The 21,656-nt window shown below is 40.7% G+C and overlaps 2 protein-coding genes across 3 annotated transcripts; both read right to left on the reverse strand.

Moving 5' to 3' along the window:
• Positions 1-4,533: 4,533 nt before the first annotated feature.
• LOC115678695 (disease resistance protein RGA2-like) lies at positions 4,534-21,656 on the reverse strand. 2 transcript variants are annotated; one of them, XM_056315424.1, is made up of 2 exons: positions 19,040-21,656; positions 4,534-4,908 (listed from the first exon to the last, which is right to left on the reverse strand). In XM_056315424.1, the coding sequence occupies exon 1, from the start codon at positions 21,638-21,640 to the stop codon at positions 19,040-19,042; it is 2,601 nt and encodes an 866-aa protein (XP_056171399.1). In that variant the 5' UTR covers positions 21,641-21,656; the 3' UTR covers positions 4,534-4,908. The 2 variants fall into 2 exon arrangements, with proteins under 2 accessions (XP_056171399.1, XP_030457968.2); XM_030602108.2 differs by lacking the exon at positions 4,534-4,908 and adding an exon at positions 18,175-18,537.
• Positions 6,820-10,278, reverse strand: LOC115678694 (putative disease resistance protein RGA4). The gene is made up of 2 exons (XM_030602106.2): positions 7,564-10,278; positions 6,820-7,101 (listed from the first exon to the last, which is right to left on the reverse strand). The coding sequence occupies exon 1, from the start codon at positions 10,163-10,165 to the stop codon at positions 7,601-7,603; it is 2,565 nt and encodes an 854-aa protein (XP_030457966.2). The 5' UTR covers positions 10,166-10,278; the 3' UTR covers positions 6,820-7,101; positions 7,564-7,600.

Consider the following 21,656-nt stretch of genomic DNA (forward strand, 5'->3'; position numbering starts at 1 on the left):
AAAAAAAAAATCTAAAAGACAACCAAATGTCGAATCTCGACGCGCCCTTTTGCGTTATGAGGTGCATTCTATTTGTGTTGTGAATCTAAAAGATAACCAAACGCACCCTAAGAACTTTACCGTTTCCGACGAACCTCTGTTGGCCAATCCCCCAAAAAGGACCTATTGCATTATGAGGTGCATTCTACTTGTGATGCATCATGGGGTGGCAAAGTTCTACGGTCCGTGGGCTAAAAAAATTGGAAAATTTCCGTGCTGGTAGAATTTGAAAGCTGCTGGTAATTCTCCAATCTTGTTGATAAAAAAAATTATTACCAGTAATTTGCTCGTCAGTAAACCAGTAATAATTGCCAACACTATCAAGAGTTCACCAATTTTCCAAAAAAGCAGTAAATTACCAATTCTTGTGTAACTTTTACCAGCATTATGAGTAATTCTTAACATTATTAGGAATTTACTAACAGTCTGATGAAGTAGTAAATTACCAACTTTTCTTGAATTTTGCCAGCTTCGTAAGCAAGTGCTGGTAATCCACTTCGGATACTGGTAAATTTTAGAGAAGTTGGTAATTTACTACTTCATTGGAATGCTTGTAGATTCCCCACGGTATCGGTAATCTATTTACGATAACTGTAAAATTTCAAATGAGTTGTTAATTTACTATTTCATTGCAATATTGGTACATTCCCGAGAGTGCTGGTAATTCACTTGCGAGGCTGTTAAAATTTCAGAGGAGTTGGTAAGTCACTGCGTCTTCATTAGAGTGCAGGTAAATTCCCAATGGAGTTGGTAATTTACTACCGGTTTATCTAACGTAGGAATCTACCATTGACAGGACAATTTTCCAGCTTTTGTCAGGACTGGTTACAAAATCTAGTACAATGACATTCTCATTTCCCTAATGACGACTCCTAGTGCCTCAAAAGTTTCACTTCTTTCCAGGCACACAGCAAGCGACAGACACCGAACCAAAATTCATTCTAGGAAAAACCCCGAAATTTTGACAATGTTAGGAAAAGAAGAGAGGACATGCTTGGCACATACCTAATGATCATCTGTATCGAACCACTTTGCCCTTGACCTTAACGACAGGCACGTGCGAAACTTCAGGCCACAGCTCACCAACTTCCACCTTACACCTCTCACTCAGTCGAGGGCAACCCGAATCAACTCCTCTAGTGCAGTGAGCAATTCCGCTTCTTGCAGCAATGACAATCGAGGACACCCGCGAATATGAAGCTTTTTGAGATGTGTAAGATCTTGCAGCCGCTCCAGTGGAGCCACCAAGTTTATGCACCGATCACGGTGAAGCTGAGACCGAGAAGAGGTCCAATTCCTCATCCTCAGGCCGAGTCAACACGAGCTTATCACAACCTGCAATCTGCAATGACTCTAGCGCAATCAGTTCGGCCAGCGGCAGGGACATTAGTCGCGGACAATTTTCTGTTATCAAAGATATAAGCTATTCAAGCATATTCTGCCCCCGAACAAAAATTCTAGATTTCCACAGTTATGTAACCGGCAAGTGCCTCAAAGACTTCATGCGATAAATTTCATTCTCAAGGAGACTTCGCTACTTATTGTCAACCATAAAAATTGAAGGTTGATTAACCTATACATACCTCCAGGCAATTCCTCCAGTCCTGAGCACCCAGCAAGAGATAAAAACAGTAAACTACGTAGCTTACAGATAGAATCTGGAAGTCTGTCCAAGTGGCGATTCCCCCTACTTCAAGCACTTTAATTCACCCATGGAACTTGGAAACTTTTCAAAGCTAGAAGAATACAAGTTCAGAAACCTTAAATGCTTGCACTTAGATATGCTGTTGACAGATCCTCTCGCATCAAATGTGTCCTCGGATTCACAGTTAATCATTCGCACTCGGTTTGACTTTAACTTGCTCAAGAAGGGTGGGGCTTGGTCCTCTTTCAATCTTCCCAACGAATTAGTACACGGTAAAGTAATATGTTGAGTTCTTCCTGGAATTCTCTGGGAATTAACATTAAGTTGGAAGTGATATTTATGTTCTGTGGATACTGATGATGCAATATCATATAGTAAATCGTGCATTCTGAAAACGAGATCTGGGCTGGCTTGCTGGTCTTCTTGGAAGAAGGATCTGGACCACAACTCTTTGAAGCACTTGCTACAGGCGACTTCAGGAGCTCGGTTTCCATCTGATGATGGAACAAGCCCACACGCAGTCCATATATAAGCCGTACTTAAATAGGCAAAGCTAGCGCCACTAAGATGAACACAGTGCAAAACATTGTTTTAAGTGGGATGGCAAATGATTGTAACACAGTTTCCGGATACGTAATATGTCGTCCTTCGTCTGTGCGGATCTACACATGTCGTCGTCCCCACCAGCTCCCAAAACGTTTGTTGTCCTTCAAGTACAGTAGGCTGCCTAACATCTTCAATGCCAGAGGAACTCCCCTGCATCTTTCTACGATTTCATTTCCAATCTGGAGGAGACAGGGACCTATTTCCCGTTCACTTTTCACAAACGCCCATCTCTTGAATTAGGACACTTGAGTCTTCATGTGAAAGGCCCTGTAGGTTGTACACCGATGCAAAACCCACTCCCACAGGAGCTGCTGAGTCGGGTGGGGTCACAATCACCTTGCTTCCATCAGCGGCTTCTGCCAATTCGTCCCTCAAATCATCCCATTCATCCCGGTTCATTTTCCTCACACCACCTAAGAAGAGTTAGAACTTTCCGCGACTTATAACGTCTTTTAGAAGAGTTTGCAGCTGGCGATAGTCCAAGTTGTTCAAACTCTGCTTAAGTGCACATTGGACGATTCTTTCCATTATTAGCCGCATGCTACAATCATCGGCATACTGACCCAAATTAGCAAAGCAAAGTGCTCCCTCACTTTATTGTCATTGAACACCAATTTAGCAAGGGCAGTTTTGCCCAAATCTCCGATTCCAACAATGGGAATCACTGAAAGGTTTGCACCATCTGTAGGCAGATCTTGCCGCATCAGGAGCTCAATGATCTTGTCTTTATCAGCCACCCTCCCAATGATGGGATCAAATCCTCTCACCAAGTTTGGTTTCATCTCTCTCACTTTTGCTCCTACTAAACCTCCATCACAGGCTTGCTTGCTGAGACCAAACTTCTCAACTGCTTCAATCTTCCTCCTATCTCACTAATCTTTTTGCCCATTTTGAGGTGGAGTATGAAGGGATTAGAACAAGAAAAGAAGCTGCATAACTTGCCGAGTTTTGGTAGTTGACTGTTCAATTTGTTTCTTGAGGCTTCAAGTTCACACTGGACATTAGCAAACAAGTCCTCAACATCATACAAGACATCCTTAAGCTGCTCTAACCATACTCTGAGCTTTTGGCTGTATGCCAGTTTCTCTTCAGCATCCGGAGCACTCCTTTAATGAAAGTCAATGCATATTGAAGCTTCCTCAGCTTGGCTTCAATGTCATCATCAACCAGGGCATCTTCTTGAAGGGCAAGAGACGTCAGCTTCTGCAGGACCCCTTCAGTGAAGCCATAGAGCACTGAACTCTCCATTCCCTGGTTTGTGTTGGAGTTGGAGGATTTATGCTAAACTAGAGCCACTCAGTAACTTTAAAAACAAAACCCAATTCAGCTCCAATCAAGTACTCTTTAAGGACCAAAGTACTTAAATCAGGACTCCTCCGGCTCTACAACACTGCTAGTTTTCTTCTCCACGGTGTGGTGCTCGGAGCATTACGTACGTCTTGCGTCACACAAAAGCGCCACCATTTAGAACCTTACCTTATTAAAAGCTAAAGGGAAGTTACATTTCTTAATGAAAGACCATGTAAAACCCAGTTTCAACTCTGCTTTTCTTGATTGCCTGCACCAACACTATATCAAAAGCAGAGTAGACACGTACGTTTTGTTTATACAATTATTATGGCCTCACATGCGAACCCACCCTAAGTTTTTAAGTACTCGGAGGTTCGTTTTCCATTCTTCGGGGATAAGGACACCACAAGAATCTCCACTCTTTAGGGAAGACGTGAATTAGCGAATCAAGGGTCTCCATATAAATATAAAAATATAAATCTATTGGCCCTCCCCACATACTACCTGATATTAGGGAAAAAAACGTGTGAAATTTGGCTAAAGTTTCATGGAAGGTTCACTCATCTCTCTCTAAAAGAATAACCAGGGTGTTTCTCTCTCTCTCTCTCTCTCCTAACCAAATAGACAGCAAAATTGAGCAAGAAGAAAGGTTTAGGGGGCCATTAACTTAGTTTTAACTGATTAATGATTAACAATAATTTAACATATCATTAACTAAAACTAATCAGGGACAAAACACAGACTAATGTTTTTACCCAAATAACAATTCTTGCACCACTCCTTCGTTTGCCACTTTAGGTGGGGCCAATTCGATATATCCCAAGTCTTTCCTTAAGGGTCTTGTTGCATCAATTATCAACATCTCGGGCCCCAGTGCAATTTCATATAAATTGGCAAAGTTAATCGTAAGATCATTTAATCACTTGATCATTCAGACGTAAATTTTTTTTTTGGTTGAAAGACAGTTAATTTCACAATGAGATTAAAAAGTTGTCTCAATGTCAAAGAGAAATGAATAGTTTCCAAAGCCAGAAGGCATGAAAACATTCCTCAAGAGGGCAGACTAACAATATGTAGCTTTGTCTTCATCTCTAAAGAAATTACAGGCGTTGAAACGCATTCAAACTACAGCAGAGTGAGTCTCGGTCTACTTAAAGAAGAAGTAGCATTGGTCTTCAACCTGAACACAAGGCACATCAATCCAGAAAATGCTGACACTCTTGGCCTGGGGACTTGGGAAGGTTCAGCAGATGTATGAACTTCGGGAAATAGAGAGTTATAGAGAGCAGTCTCTCTCCAGATGCTTTTAAGCAAACAATCCACATAACCTGCAATCAAACCCAAAAAGAAAACATTCGAATAGTTGATGTTACAAACCTAGCAGGCTTTGTGAATGTGAACCAACAGAGCTACCAAAATGTGAGAGCACTACTGCATATGATCTAGTTATGTCTACTCGTCCTACATCTTCTAACTCTAAAGGTCTCGGTTTAGTAGCATTCTGCTCCTAAAAACAGCAAACTATGTGCTTACAGATAGATGGTTTTCTATTTCTATTCCCTAGACGAGTTTTTGAGCAAAAATACCCGTTTAGTAACTACACAAAATTTCCATTCCCGGAGTTGAAAAGGAACAGAAAAGCGTTTAATAGGACACAAAAAATTTCTACTTTCAATTTTTTCATTCAGTTATATAATTATCTATGGAGACTTAACAATTCATGTTTGGATAAAATTGGACTAGAAATAGAATAAGAATAAATTATGATATAGAATTGGATGACCTTAATACAATCATAAAGAAAATTACTCCTTATAGACAAAGTAAATACCGGGTGTATTGAGAAAATTACAGTTTAGGGGACTTAACAATTCATGATTGGATAAAATTGAACTAGAAATAGAATAATAATATATTATAATATAGAATTCGATGACCTTAATACAATCATAAAGAAATTACTTCTTATAGACGAAGCAAATATCGGGTGGTGGTTGAGGAAATTGTAGTTTAGGATGTAGGATTTTAGAATTTAGGGTTAGGGGTTAGGATTTAAGGATTTTGGTTTTGAGGTTTAGGGTTTGGGGTTTTGGGTTTTAGGTTTTGGATTTTAGGGTTTAGAGTCTGGGGTTTAGGTTGTAGAGTTTCAGGTTTGGGGTTTTGGGTTTAGTGTTTCGAGTTTGGGGTTTGGGTTTAGGGTTTGGGGTATAGTGGTTTAGGGTTTAGGGTATTGGGGTTTGAGATTTATGGTTTAGGATTCGAGGTTTTGCGGTTTAGCGTTTTAGGATTTAGGGTTTGGAATTACGATTTTAGAGTTTAGGTTTTAGGGTTTCGGGTTTGGAGTTTTTGGATTTAGTGTTTTGGGTTTTAGGGTTTAGAGTTTTTGATTTAAGTGTTGTGGGTTTTAGGGTTTGAGTATTGAGGTTTAAGGTTTTTGGGTTTAGGGTTTAAGAGTTAAGGTTTATGATTTTCGGGTTTAGGGTTTGAGGGGTTATGATTTGGGGTTTAGGATTTAGTATGAGAATATCTTGTGCACCAGATTTGGGGTTTATGTATATTGTTTCTCCTTTTGTTCAAAAATAGAGTAGTCACGAACTTTTTTTTTATTCCAAATCTATTTACGGCCACTTTTTTGCGAACCCACAAAAAAGTTTTTACATTATTAATATGGATTTCTATTTTTGTTTTCGATTCTTAAAATAAAAAGGACAAAAAAATAAACCAAAAGAACGTCACTAAACATACCTTAGACAAGAGCACGATTTGAGGAAATAGACTTAGTACACGAATATACATCCAGTTATTGTCAAAAATTAAAAAGGCAAATGGACTATCGACTTTGTTATATTATTGTCACGAAAAAGAGATGACACTGTACAAAGTAGACATTCAATGAAGAACTAAATTGTGATATCTTATACATTGATTAATGTTTAATGATATATAAACATATGATTGACTTATACTAATGAGGGCCATTAACTTTAGGTGGGGTCAATTAGATATATCCCAAGTCTTTCTTTAAGGGTCTAGTTCTATCAATTGTTAACATCTTGGGCCCCCACACAATTTCATACAAATTGGTAAAGTCAATCGTAAGATCATTTAATCACTGGATCGCGCAACTATCATTGCGCGTAACAGCTCAAATAGATGTCGATGTGTCACTAGGTGCTAAAGTTTTAGATATTACACATTCCTTTGAATCCATATTTCAAAGATCATTTAGGCAAAGTTAATTTCACGATGAGATGACAAGTTTTCTAATGTCAAAGAGAAATGAATAGTTTCCAAAGCCAGAAGCATGAAATTGTTCCTCAAGAGGGCAGACTAACACATTCAAACTACAGCAAAATGAGCCTCAGTTTACTCAAAGAAGTAACGTTGGTCTTCAACCTGAACACAAGGTACACCAATCCAGAAAATGCCGACACTCTTGGCCTGGGGACTTCGGAGAGGTTCGGCAGATGTATATAGAGCAGTCTCGCTCCAGATGCTTTTAAGCACACAATCCACATAACCTGCAATCAAACCCAAAAAGAAAAAAAAATTCAATTAGCTGAGGCTACAAACCTAGCAGTCCTTGTGAATGAGAACCAAAATGTGAGAGCGCTACTGCATATGATCTAGTTATGTCCACTCGTCTGACATCTTCTTCCTCTAACAACAGCGCAACAAAAGGACCAATAGACTTAGTACACAAATATACATCCGGTTGTTGTCAAAATTCAAAAGGCAAATGGACTGTCGACTTTGTTATATTATTGTCACGATAAAGAGACAACTGTACTAAGTAGACATCCAATGCAGAACTAAATCGTGATATCTTATACATTTATTGCATTCATCCCAAATCGTCAGTGATTCAACTCCACTAGAATTAGACTTGTAGATGGAACAACCAGTAAACAAGAAATGGGTAATGAAAAAGACCGAGACTCAACTTAGTGAGAAGAAGAAAAGAGGATATGCACGGCACATACCTAATGATCATTTGATTGGATCACTTTCCAGTCGACCTTAGAAGGACACTTGAGAAACCTCAGGCCAAAGCTCACCATCTTCCACCGGACATTTTCTACTCAGTTCAGGGCAACCTGCAATGTGCAGCTCTTGGAGTGCGCTGAGCAAACTCACTCCTTGCATCGATGACAGTCGAGGACACCCAAAGATATGAAGCTTTTTGAGATGTTTAAGATCTTGCAGCCACTCAGGTAGAGCCATCAAGTTTATGCAGTCAATAATGTGCAACTCCTCTAAGGTGTCAGCAGAGGCCTGAAGCCACTGTGGCAAGTGCACCAATCGCTGTGAAGCTGAGACCATGAAGAAACGAAGCTTCGGGAAGAGGCCCGATTTGTTATCCTCGAGCTGAGTCAACATGAGCTTGTCACAACCTGTGATCCTCAATGCCCCCAATGCAGTCAGTTCACCCAGCGGCAGAGACACCAGTCGTGGACAATTCTCTATTTCCAAAGATAGAAGGTTGTTCAAGCATACTCTGCCTCCAAACAACACTTCTAGATTTCCACAATTACGGATCAACAAGTACCTCAAAGATTTCATGCGATGAATTCTACTGTCGAGGAGACTTTTCTGCTTCGTGGTCAACCACAGACATCGAAGGTTGATCATCCTACCCATGTCTCGAGGCAATTCCTCTAGTCCTGAGCACCTGGAGACAGATAAAAACAGCAAGCTATGTAGCTTACAGATAGCATCCGGAAGTTTCTTCATGCGGCAATTACCCCCTAGGCTAAGCACTGTGAGATGCTTTAACTTGCCTATGGAACCCGGTAACTCTTCAAAGCTGGAAAAGGACAAGTGCATAAACCTCAAGTATTCGCACTTAGACATGCTGTCAACAGATTTTCTTGTATTGAACGTGTCCTGGGAGTCACAGTTAAACATTCGCACTCTGTTCGACTTTAACCTGCTCAAGAATGGTGGGGCTTCGTTCTCCTTCATTTGCCCCGACGAAAGAGTGTGCAATAATGAAACATGTCGAGTTCTCTCTGGAATTCTCTGGGAACTACGACTAAGCAGGGAGCAATCGATTTGTTCCGTTGACACTGATAATGCTAGATCGTAAAGTAAATCATGCATTTTAAAAGAGAGAGATGGACCCCTCTGCCAGGCTTCTTGGAAGAAGGATCTGGACCACAACTCTTTCAAGTACTTGTTACAGGTGTCTTCAGGAGTTCCGTCTTCATTTGATGGTGGAATGAGCCCACACGCTGTCCAAAAATAAGCCGTAGTTAAATCGATGGTGATGTGGCCTCTATGAAAAACTGAACACAAGGCAAAACACTGTTTTAAGTGGGATGGCAAATACATGTAACACAGTTTCAGGATGCATAGAATGTCCTCCTCTGTTTGTATGGATCTACACATATCGTCATCTCTCACTAGTTCCCAAAATCGTTCGTTGTCCTTCGAGTACAGTAGGCCGCCCAACATCTTCAGAGCCAAAGGGACGCCACTGCATCTTCCTACAATTTCATCCCCGATCTGGAGTAGACGCGGGCGTATTTCCCGTTCGTTTTGGTCAAATGCCCATGTCTTGAACAAGGACATAGAGTCTTCATGTGAAAGGCCCTGCAAGTTGTATGCCAGCAGGGAACTTGTGATGTTAGGTACTTTCGCATCTCGAGTGGTCACAATAACCTTGGTTCCATCGGCAGCTTCGGCCAACTGAGACCTCAAATGATCCCACCCAGCCCAATTCATTTTCTGCACATCATCTAGAACCAGTAAGAGCTTACAGCGACTTATTATGCCCCTTAGAAGAGTCTGCAACTGGGGATAGTCCAAGTTGTTCAAACTTTGGCCAAGTTTACTCTGGATGATCCTTTCCACGATTAGCCTTGCATTAAAACTACCAGGCATGCTCACCCAAATTGTCAGAGCAAAGTGTTCTCGCACTCTATCATCATTGAACACCAAACTAGCAAGTGTAGTCTTGCCAAAACCTCCGATTCCGACGATGGGAATCACCGAAAGTTTCGCGCCATCTCTAGGCGGATCTCGCTGCATCAAGAGCTCAATTATCCTATCTTTATCAGCATCCCTCCCAATGATGGGACCAAATCCTCTCACCAAGTTGGGTTTCATCTCTCTCACTCTCACTCCTACTACACCGCCATCGCAGGCTCGCTTGCTGAGACCGAACCCCTCAATCTCACCAACCATCTGCTTCAATCGTCCTACTATCTCACCAATCTTTTTGCCCATTTTCAGATGGAATGTGAAGGGATTAGAACAAGAAAAGAAGTGCCGTACCTTGCCATGTTTTCGTTGTTGACCATTCAGTTTCTTCGTCAAGGCTTCGCACTGGACATCATCAAGCAAGTCCTCGACATCATACAAGACATCTTTAAGCTGCTCTAACCACGATCTGAGCTTGTAGTTGTGCCCCTGTTTCTCTTCAGCATCCAAGAGCACCCCTTTAATGGAAGCCAAAGCATATTGAATCTTCCTCAGCTTGGCTTCAATGCCATCATCAACCAAGGCATCTTCTTGAAGGGCAAGCGAGCCCAGCTTCTGCAGGACTCTCTCGGTGATGCCATGGAGCACTGAACTCGCCATGTCTTTTCTTCTTTGCGGTTTGTGTTGGGAGAGGTTGTCTTGGACAGGAGCTACTGCGAAATTTATCCTAGCTCTTTAACACTGTTAGTTTTCTTTCTTGATGCCGTGGCGTCGGGAATATCACATCACAATGCTCCGGTCATACGAGAGCTCCACCATTTAAGGTTTTAACCTTTTGACAAAAACTGAATGGGAATCCTACATTTCTCGATTGAAGAGCCCGCGTGAGACGCACTGTATCAATAGTAGACAAGTGATAAGCTTCTTTATGCAATAACTTGGCCATCATGCATGCGAGCCCACCCAACTCCCAAGTGCTCGATACTAAATCATTAAAACACTGTAATCTAAAGTTTGTCTTTTGACATGAATTATGAGTTCATTTCACTGATAATGAGTAATTTGAAAAATATTTTTCAAAAGATGATCGCTTATATATTTTTAAAAAGTAAATGAATGGAAAAAATTTTCATTGCTCATGAAAATAGTTAGGTATGAATTATTATTAATGATGAAAATATTTTCCGTTAACTAATTTTTCTAAATAATATAAGCAATCGTTTTTCCGAAAATATTTTTCAAATTACTCATTTTCCGTAAAATGAACGCACCCTAAATGAAAATGTATTTTGAAAATAGCAATAATGAGGATGCATTTGTATACCATTAACTTAAATTTTAAGTCGCAGGAAATGTACTCTGAAAATTGCAGAAGATGATATCTGCATGGAACTAAAATATGTAAATTAATGTTTTCTGGATTTGTATTGTTGTTTAAACTTCAAAGATAAGGAAGCCATGAATTAAAAAAAGCCACTAGCGGCGCCCGAAACTTCCTTGAAGCTGTCCTTGGCCATAATCCACACAAGTCCGCAAGAAAAAAATGGTCATATTCCATTCAAGTCGTCAAGAAACAATTTGATATGTAAAGACAAGAGATTCCCATCCTGCGTCTTTCTTTTTTATTTATTGACGAAGTCGAGGACTCTGATCTAGTGATCTTCTTGTCGGGATTGAAGACTTTCCGGCACTTTTGTACGATTCTGAACTAACCTTTAACTTAGGTGGACAAGTTGATCCTTGTTCTAGCTTTATCTGCTAAATTCGGTGCACCGGCAGGAAGAGAAAAGGAGGTCCCCATTTGACGACGACTAGCGCTTCTGTTCGTTGGGTTAGACCCCCCTAATGAGTGGTCTAAACCAGACCCCCGAAAGGTCGGTCTCGGGGCAATCCGGGACGAGCAGGTGCAGGAGGTACGATCCGGGACTCCCGAGGCCTGCTGGATTCCTGGCTTCTCCAGCAACATTGGGATAACTAGCAGTGTGACGGCCGAATTTCGGGCCTTATGTGACGGTCTTTCACCAACACGAAAACTAAACATACATGCCCGAGCCAGTTATTGAGTCAGATGCTAGCATATCCGTAAGCGCCGTTGTCAACGACTGTTCGTCCCTCAAGACCCTGGTTGAACTTGTTGTGGTGGAATGCTGGGGCTTACTGGCGGAGTTCGAACGGCTTTTCATCAAGCATGCTCACGGTGAAGCTAACCAAGTTGCGGTTGCCTCAGCTCGGTCAGGGAGCATTCACCGGAAGACTTACTGTATGTTCGCTGAGCGTTATACACCACGTTCTGTACCTACTACTGGTTAAGTACTTTTAATACTATTATTCCCTTTCTGCCCTTGAGAAGCTATGTGGGTGCCATATATATACTCTGCTAATCCAAAGGCATGACCGTAGTTATTTGACTGTCTGGAAGAAAATTGAGGAAAATGACACAAGCGTTCCTCGACTCAGTGTAAAAAGGTCGTTCCTAAACTTTCAATTTATTCAATGTGATACATGAATTATTGGTAAATATCCAATGTAGTCCTGTTTACTAAACACCGTATTATGTGTTGAGTTGGATTTTAAAACAAGTCAACATGTCCTTTTTTTTTTATTCATTTACTTTAGAATTGGAAAAAACAATTAGGGGTTGATGTGGATTATTATATCCTGCTTTGAGATGAATATCTTATTTGGATGTTCCACGGGTAACTTGTTTTTATTGTTCACCATTCTAATTTAATGGCTTGGAGACATATCATCAGATTCTGTTAATTTGAATTATCGAAAAGACACTATTGAACATTTTCATAAAGTGTATGGACTAGATTAAATATTTACTAGTTCAGAGACCACATTGAATAAATTGATATTGCACATTAAATCAAAATTCAAAGACCATTAGTATATTTTCCCGAGTTACTCAAAACAAGATTCGAACTCATAACGACGACTAATATAGAGGGGGCCCAAGCCCAAAGCTTTCTTCCCTAGTTGGGTTCCTGAAAGCTAAATGGGCTTTGCATGATCAAATGTTGAACAAAGACAAGTGTATTTTTATGAGTTCCTCTTTTTTTTTAGTCGAAGAGTTTTTGTGAGTTCACGGGTCAATTGGTTGAGGACTTAGAAATGAGCATGCCGGGAATAGCAATGCAAATTCCGTTCGTGGTAATTAAAGGTTAATCACTAGCTATGGATTTCAATCACTCGATACATATGCAATTGGTGAACATTGATGGGAGTCCAAAGCCGATTTTTCGACAAATTGGTAATGTGGCATACTCGTGACCTTCTTCTCCAAACGTCATGTTGTTGTCTCGCGAGCACCGCATCAACATTTAGCTGAAAATTGGATTACATTTTTAGTCAAACTTCATCAATAACAAGAAGTTGAAAATTTGGTGCATCACCTGATTAAAACCAATTTGTGATGAGTGCAGAAACCTTATTTAAAGTTTTGGTCATTGACCAATTGAAAATGCAAAATATTTATTTTGTTCAGTTGAGGACTTAGAGATTTGAAAACGCCACCAATCAAAGTTTCCAGCTCTTTATTAGTAGTATTTTAGTCAATCGACAACTTGAGATTTTGAAAACGTCCTGATTAAGTCTCCAGCTCATCATTAATGATATTCAAGCGTTTGAAATGACACACATAGCAAATGACCCAATATTCCACGTCGGAAACATCTCCCATTTCAGATGCCTAAATTCCAATGACGGCAAACTTGAGAACTGATTAAGGTTATTTTGACCAAGCTAATACTTTAAATCATTTGATCAATAGCCAAAACTTTGAATCTTATTTCTGCACTTATCCTAAATAAATTCACTCACCTAACTTAAAAATTCTTAAATTAAAGATTCATAAAAGGGAAAAGCAATGTTGTTCACAAGCTTTTCAGATAATCAGTACCTAACCCAATTAACAGTGCAACATGTTTTTTATTCCCACCTACAAACAAGGAGGGTATCATGTGAATTTCTTCTCAAACTGATTGCTTTGCCTTAAAATTCAAGCAGTTTTGAATTGATCTAGCTCTAGATTAGCTTGGGACTTAAAACAGCTCCCTCTCTGATTGAAAGAAAACTTTCCTCCAACCACTTTTCTAGTTGATAGGTCCGAACCATCACGTAATTTAGGACGCAATTCACAAGAAATCACCTCTTGGACGCTCTTTATAAAGAAAACATTTCTTATATATAGATAAAAGTTAGATAAAAAACAGGAAACATTTTCTAACTAGAAAACCTACTTGAATTAGGAAAGTTAATCCCTCATGCTCAAATTTGAGACATATTTTAAAAAATCTCGGTGAAGCCATAGAGCACTGAACTCGCCATTCCCTAGTTTGTGCTGAAGTTGGAGGGGTTATGCTAAACTAGAGGCACTCGGTAACTTCAAAAAGAAAACACAATTCAGCTCTAATAGAGTACTCTTTAAAAAGCACTTGAATCAAGACTCCTCTAGCTCTACAACGCTGTTAGTTTTCTTCTTCACGGCATGGCGCTCGGAGCATTACCTATTTCACAAGGCTTGTGTCACACAAGAGCGCCACCATTTAGAATCTTACCTTATTAAAAGCTAAATGGAATGTTACATTTCTATGCAAGACCATGTGAAACCCAATTTTAACTGTGCTTTTCTTGATTGCCTGCACCAACACTATATAAAAAGCAGAGCAGACACAAACGCTTTGTTTATACAATTATTATGGCCATCGCATGAGAACTCACCTAAGTTTTTGAGTGTATAATATGGACTCGGAGGTTTGTTTTTGATTCCCCGAGGATAAGGACTGTCACACCTCGAATCCTACCAGAATGAGGGAGTGACAAGGCCATCCTTCCACCCAAATGACGCAGCCTCAAACACCACCAAAGAACCAACTTCCCAAAATTCCCGTCAATATCGCTCTCGCTCTTATGGCCGCTAACTGAGGGACCTAAAAAGATTTGGAAAAGAGAGGGGTGAGCAACATCAATCCAGTGAGTAGTGCGTATCTTTTCTAAGCAGATCAAGCATCCACTATACATGTTTAAGACACAAAAACATAATTCATTACATCAAATTTTAGTATATAACAAATTTATAAGAAAAGAATGAGTTATATACACCTAAAAATAGCTATATTTATAGCAGAAATATCAATTTCACAATAATACTAAATCAAATATCAATGGTCAAGCCTATTGATCAATCTCATCAAAATCACACGCCAATAGTCCATTCCATTTGTCAATCTCGTGTCATACACTCCTTGCATCGACGACAATTGAGGACACCCAAAGATATGAAGCTTTTTCAGATGTTTAAGATCTTGCAGCCACTCAGGTACGTAGAGCCGTCAAGTTTATGCAGTCAATAATGCACAACTCCTCTAAGGTGTCAGCAGAGGCCAGAAGCCACCACGGCAAGTGCACCAATTGTGGTGAAGCCGAGACCATGATGAAACGAAGCTTCGGGAAGAGGTCCGATTCGTTATCCTCCAGCCGAGTCAACATGAGCTTGTCACAACCTGCAAGCCTCAATGACTCCAATGCAGTCAGTTCACCCAGCAGCAGAGACTCCAGTCGTGGACAATTCTTTATTATCAAAGATAGAACGTTGTTCAAGTATACTCTGCCTCCAAACAACACTTCCAGATTTCCACAATTACGGATCAACAAGTACCTCAAAGACTTGATGCGATGAATTCCACTATTGAGTAGACTTTTCTGCTTCGTCGTCAAGGTTGATCATCCTATCCATGTCTCGAGGCAATTCCTCTAGTCCTGAGCACCCGGAGACAGATAAAAACAGCAAACTATGTAGCTTACAGATAGCATCCGGCAGTTTCTTCATGCGGCAATTACCCCCTAGGCTAAGAACTTTGAGATGCTTGCCTATGGAAATTATAAGTCTAGAGACACCATTACATATTGGATCAAAATCCAATGACCATTAATGTTATTTTCCCCGAGTTTCTTAAAACAAGATTCGAACTCACGATTAGGGACCGATATAGTGCGGGGATGATGGGGGCCCAAGGCCCCCCTATAAATGGGCTTTGATGTTGAACTCTAACGAGCCCACGGGCCGAAGGTGGTCCAAATCTCTCTCCTTCGGAAAACTACCCTTGAAGGTCACGCAAATTGTTAAGGTGCTCGTGTGAAGGAGTCGGAATGTGGTCAGGTCGATCCATGCATGTAGCAAAGCCCCGGTGACAAAAGTTGATCTTATTTGACTCGAGAAAGTTACCCTAACATATATATTCTCGCTTGAATCCTTATATGATTTATTTCTTACTTTTCATCCCCTCAATTACAATGGCTGGTCTCTATCATCATTAGCAAAGCAGTCGGAAACTTTTCACGCCACCACGCATTGATCCACTCATCGCTCGGTCATTTGATTTTACGAACAAAAGACAAGTGAATTTTTGGCGAGTTCACGGGTCAATTGGTTGAGGATTTAGGAATGAACATGCGGGGAATGTCGGGATGTCAACAATGCAAATTCCGTTCGTCGTAATTAAAGTTTAATCACTGAATTCAGATTTGATACATTTGCAGTTGATGCACATTGATGGGAGTTTGAAGCCGATTTTCCGATAAATTACTAATGCGGCATACGTGTAACCTTCCTCTCCGAACGTCATGTTGTTGCCTCGTGAGCACCGCGTCAACATTTAGCCGAAAGTTGGATTAAATTTTCAGTCAAAGTGCATGAATAACAAGAAGTTGAAAGTTTGGTGCATCACCTGATTAAAACCAAATGTGTGACAAGTGCAAAAACCTGATCGAAAGTGTTTTGGTCATTGACCAATTTGAAAATGCAAAAATTTTATCTTTTTTCAGTTGAGGACTTGAGTTTTGAAAACACCACAATCAAAGTCTCCAGCTCATTATTAGTGGTATTTTAGTCAATTGACGACTTGAGATTTTGTAAACGGGGTGATTAAGTCTCACGTCCCATTTTAGATGCCTAAATTTCACTGACGGCGAACTCGAGATCTGTTAAAGGTTATTTTGACCTTAAGATCTCAATGGACCGAACTAAAGCTTGAAATCATTGACCAATAGCCAAAACCTTAAATTCCATTTTCTGCTTATCCTAAATAAATTCACTCACCTGACTGAAAAATTCTTAAATTAAAGACTCAAAAAAGGGCATAGCAATGCAATGCCCAAGCTTTTCAGATAATCAATACCTAATCCAATTAACAGTAGAACATATTTATTATTCCTACCTACAAATAAGGAGGGCATCGTGTGAGTCTTTTTTGAAACTGATCGATTTGCCTTAAAATTGAGGCAATTTTGAATTGAACTAGCTCTAGATCAGCTTGGGACTCAAAACAGCTCCCATCTAATCGAAAGAAATCTTTCTCCAACCACTTTTCTGGTTGATAGGTCCCAAATCAGCATGCAATTCGGGGTGCAATTCACAAGAATCGTCTCTTGGATGCTCTTTATAAAAAAAGCACCTCTTATATATAGATAAGAGTTGAACCCAAGACAGGTAACCTTTTTTAACTAAGAAACCATTAACTAGGAAACCTACTTGAATTATAAAAGTTTCTCCGCTCAAACTCGAGACTTATTTTCAACACTCTCGGTGAAGCCAAACAGCATTGAACTTGCCATTCCCTAGTTTGTGTTAGAGTTGGAGGGGGTTATGCTAAACTAGAGGCTGTCGGTAACTTCAAAAACAAAACATGATTCAGGTCCAGTCAAGTTCTCTTTTAAGGACGAAAGTATTTGTATCAGGTCTCCTCCAACTCTACAACACTGTTAGTTTTCTTCTTCACAGCGTGGCGCTCGGAGCATTACGTGCTTCACAACGCTTGCATCACACAAGAGCGCCACCATTTAGAATCTTACCTTATTAAAAGCTAAATTGAATGTTAAATTTCTTAATGCAAGACCATGTGAGACCCAGTTTCAACTCTGCTTTTCTTGATTGCGTGCACCAACACTATATCAAAAACAATGTAGATACGATCGCTTTGTTTATACAATTATTATGGCCATCACATGCAAACCCACCCAAGTTTTTAAGTGTATAAAATGGACTTGGAGGTTTGTTCTCGATTCTTTGAGGACAAGGACACCAAAAGAATCACTGCTCTTTAGACAAGACCTGGATTAGAGAATCAAGGGTCTCCTTTTAAATATAAAAATTAAAATGTATTGGCCCTCCCCACATACTTCCAGAAATCAGGGCAAAAAAATATGTGAAATTTGGCTAATGCAAGATTCACACATCTCTCTCTAAAATCCATGGCTCTCTCTCTCTCTCCAACAAAAACCAGGGTGTTTCTCTCTACCAACCAAATTGACAGCAAAATTGAGGAAGAAGAAAGGTTAAGAGGGCCATTAACTTAGTTTTATTTGATTAATGTTTAATAATATATAAACATATCATTGACTTATACTAATGAGGGCCATTAAATTTAGGTGGGGCCAATTCGATATACACCAAGTCTCTCTTTAAGGGTCTAGTTGTGGCAATTATCAACATCTTGGGCCCTAGTACAATTTCATATAAATTGGCAAAGTTAATCGTCAGATCATTTAATCACTTGATCGCGCAACGTTAGTTGCATGTAATAGCTCAAATAGGTGTTGATGTGTCACTAGGTGCTCAGATATTACACATTCCTTTGAATCCATATTTCAAAAATCATTCGGGCGGAGTTAATTTCACGATAAGATGAAAAGTTTTATAATGTCAAAGAGAAATGAATAGTTTCCAAAGCCAGGATGCATGAAATTATCCCTTAAGAGGGCAGACTAACAATTTGTAGCTTTGTCTTCATCTCTAAAGAGATTACAAGAGTTGAAACACATTCAAACTACAGCAGGATGAGTCTCGGTCTACTTAAAGAAGAAATAACGTTGGTCTTCAACTTGAACACAAGGTACACCAATCCAGAAAATGCTGACACTCTTGGCCTGGAGACTTGGGAGAGGTTCAGCAGATGTAAGAACTCCTGGGAATAGAGAGTTGTATAGAGCAGTCTCGCTCCTGATGCTTTTAAGCACACAATCCACATAACCTGCAACCAAACCCAAAGACAAAAAAATTCAATTAGCTGAGGCTACAAACCTAGCAGTCCTTGTGAATGCGAACCAACAGAGCTACCAAATTGTGAGAGCAATCCACATAACCTGCATATGATCTAGTTATGTCCACTCGTCCGACATCTTCTTCCTCTAACAACAGCACAACAAAAGGACCAATAGACTAGTACACAAATATACATCCGGTTATTGTCAAAATTCAAAAGGCAAATGAACAGTCGACTTTGTTATATTATTGTCACTATAAAGAGACAACACTGTACTAAGTAGACATTCAATGCAGCACTAAATCGTGATATCGTATACATTGATTGCATTCATCCCGAATCGTCAGCAATTCAAGTCCACTAGAATTAGACTTGTAGATGGAACATCCTGTAAACAAGCAATGGGTATCACGACCAAACAAAAACCAAGCAATGGGTATTGAAAAAGACCGAAGTGAGAAGAAGAATAGAGGATATGCACGGCACATACCTAATGATCATTTGATTGAATCACTTTCCAGTCATCCTTAATGAAGGGCACATGAGAAACCACAGGCCAAAGCTCACCATCTTCCACCTGACATTTTTTACTCAGTTCAGGGCAACCTGCAATGTGCAACTCTTGGAGTGCGCTGAGCAAATCCACTCCTTGCATCGACGACAGTCGAGGACACCCAAAGATATGAAGCTTTTTTAGATGTTTCAGATCTTGCAGCCACACAGGTAGAGCCGTCAAGTTTATGCAGTCAATAATGCACAACTCCTCTAAGGTGTCAGCAGAGGCCAGAAGCCACCATGGCAAGTGCACCAATCGCGGTGAAGCCGAGACCGTGAAGAAACGAAGCTTCGGAATGAGGTCCGATTCATTGTCTTCCAGCCGAGTCAACATGAGCTTGTCACAACCTACAAGCCTCAATGACTCCAATGCAGTCAGTTCACCCAGCGGCAGAGACCCCAGTCGTGGACAATTCTCTATTGTCAAATATAGAAGGTTGTTCAAGTGTACTGTGCCTCCAAACAACACTTTCAGATTTCTACAATTACGGATCAGCAAGTACCCCAAAGACTTCATTCGATGAATTCCACTCTCGAGTAGACTTTTCTGCTTCGTGGTCAACGTCAGATATCGAAGGTTGATCATCCTATCCATGTCTTGAGGTAATTCCTCTAGTCCTGAGCACCCGGAGACAGATAAAAACAGCAAACTGTGTAGCTTACAGATAGCATCCGGCAGTTTCTTCATGCGGCAATTAACCCCTAGGTTAAGCTCTATGAGATGCTTTAACTTGCCTATGGAACTTGGTAACTCTTCAAAGCTGGTAAAGTACAAGCGCATTGACCTCAAGTACTCGCACTTAGACATGCTGTCGACGTCTCTTGAAATGAACGTGTCCTGGGACTCGCAGTTAATCATTCGTACTCTGTTCGACTTTAACCTGCTCAAGAATGGCAGGGCTTCGTTCTCTTTCAATTGCCCCGACGAATCAGTTTGCAAGAATGAAACATGTCGAGTTCTCTCTGGAATTCTCTGGGAACTACGAATAAGCATGGAGCAATCGATTTGTTCCGTCGACACTGAAAATGCTAGATCGTAAAGTAAATCATGCATTTTAAAAGAGAGAGATGGACCGCTCTGCCAGGCTTCTTGGAAGAAGGATCTGGACCACAACTCTTTCAAGTACTTGTTAGAGACGTCTTCAGGAGTCCCATTTTCAATTGATGGTGGAATGAGCCCACACGCAGTCCAAAAATGAGCCATCTCTAAATCGATGATGATGCGGCCTCTACGAAAAACCGAACACAAGGCAAAACATTGTTTTAAGTGGGATGGCAAATAGAAGTAGCACAGTTTCAGGATGCATAGAACGTCCTCCTCTGTCTGTATGGATCTACACATATCGTCGTCTCTCACCAGTTCCCAAAATCCTTCGTCGTCCTTCGAGTACAGTAGGCCGCCCAACATCTTCAGAGCCAAAGGGACTCCCCTGCATCTTCCTACAATTTCATCCCCGATCTGGAGGAGACGCGGGCTTCTTTCCCATTTGTTCTGGTCAAATGCCCATGCCTTGAACAAGGACATAGAGTCTTCATGTGTAAGGCCCTGCAAGTTGTACGCCAGTGGAGAACTCGTGATGATAGGTACCTTAGCATCTCGCGTGGTCACAATAACCTTGGTTCCATTGGCTGCTTCGGCCAATTGAGACCTCAAATGATCCCATCCAGCCCAATTCATTTTGCGCACATCGTCTAGGACCAGTAAGAGCTTGCAGCGACTTACGACGCCCCTTAGAAGAGTATGCAACTGGGGATAGTCCAAGTTGTTCGAACTTTGGCCAAGTTTACTCTGGATGATCCTTTCCACGATTAGCCTCACATTAAAACTACCGGGCATGCTCACCCAAATTGTCAAAGTAAAGTGTTCTCGCACTCTCTTGTCATTGAACACCAAATTAGCAAGTGCAGTCTTGCCCAAACCTCCGATACCGACAATGGGAATCACGGAAAGGTTTGCGCCATCTCCAGGCAGATCTTGCTGCATCAAGAGCTCAATTATCTTATCTTTATCAGCATCCCTCCCAATGATGGGATCAAATCCTCTCACCAAGTTTGGTTTCATCTCTCTCACTCTCACTCCTACTACACTGCCATCACGGGCTCGCTTGCTGAGACCAAACCCCTCAATCTCACCAACCATCTGCTTCAATCTTCCTCCTATCTCACTAATCTTTTTGTCCATCTTCAGATGGAATGTGAAGAGATTAGAACAAGAAAAGAAGTGGCGTACCTTGCCAAGTTTTTGTTGTTGAACATTCAATTTCTTCCTCAAGGCTTCACACTGGACATCGTCAAGCAAGTCCTCGACATCATACAAGACATCTTTAAGCTGGTCTAACCACGCTCTGAGCTTGTAGTTGTCCCCCTGTTTCTCTTCAGCATCCAAGAGGACCCCTTTAATGGAAGCCAATGCGTATTGAAGCTTCCTCAGCTTGGCTTCAATGCCATTATCAACCAAGGCATCTTTTTGAAGGGCAAGAGAGCCCAGCTTCTGCAGGACTCTCTCAGTGATGCCGTAGAGCACTGAATTCGCCATGTCTTTTCTTCTTTCC

Source organism: Syzygium oleosum, unplaced genomic scaffold (assembly GCF_021117445.2).
Source record: "Syzygium oleosum isolate NSW1041296 unplaced genomic scaffold, Sole_v2.1 Sole_v2.10, whole genome shotgun sequence".
NCBI classification, from domain to species: domain Eukaryota; kingdom Viridiplantae; phylum Streptophyta; class Magnoliopsida; order Myrtales; family Myrtaceae; genus Syzygium; species Syzygium oleosum.

Coding starts and splice junctions, on each gene's coding strand:
- LOC115678694 (XM_030602106.2), bottom strand. CDS start 10,165: ATGGCGAGTTCAGTGCTCCATGGCATCACCGAGAGAGTCCTGCAGAAG.
- LOC115678695 (XM_056315424.1), bottom strand. CDS start 21,640: ATGGCGAATTCAGTGCTCTACGGCATCACTGAGAGAGTCCTGCAGAAG.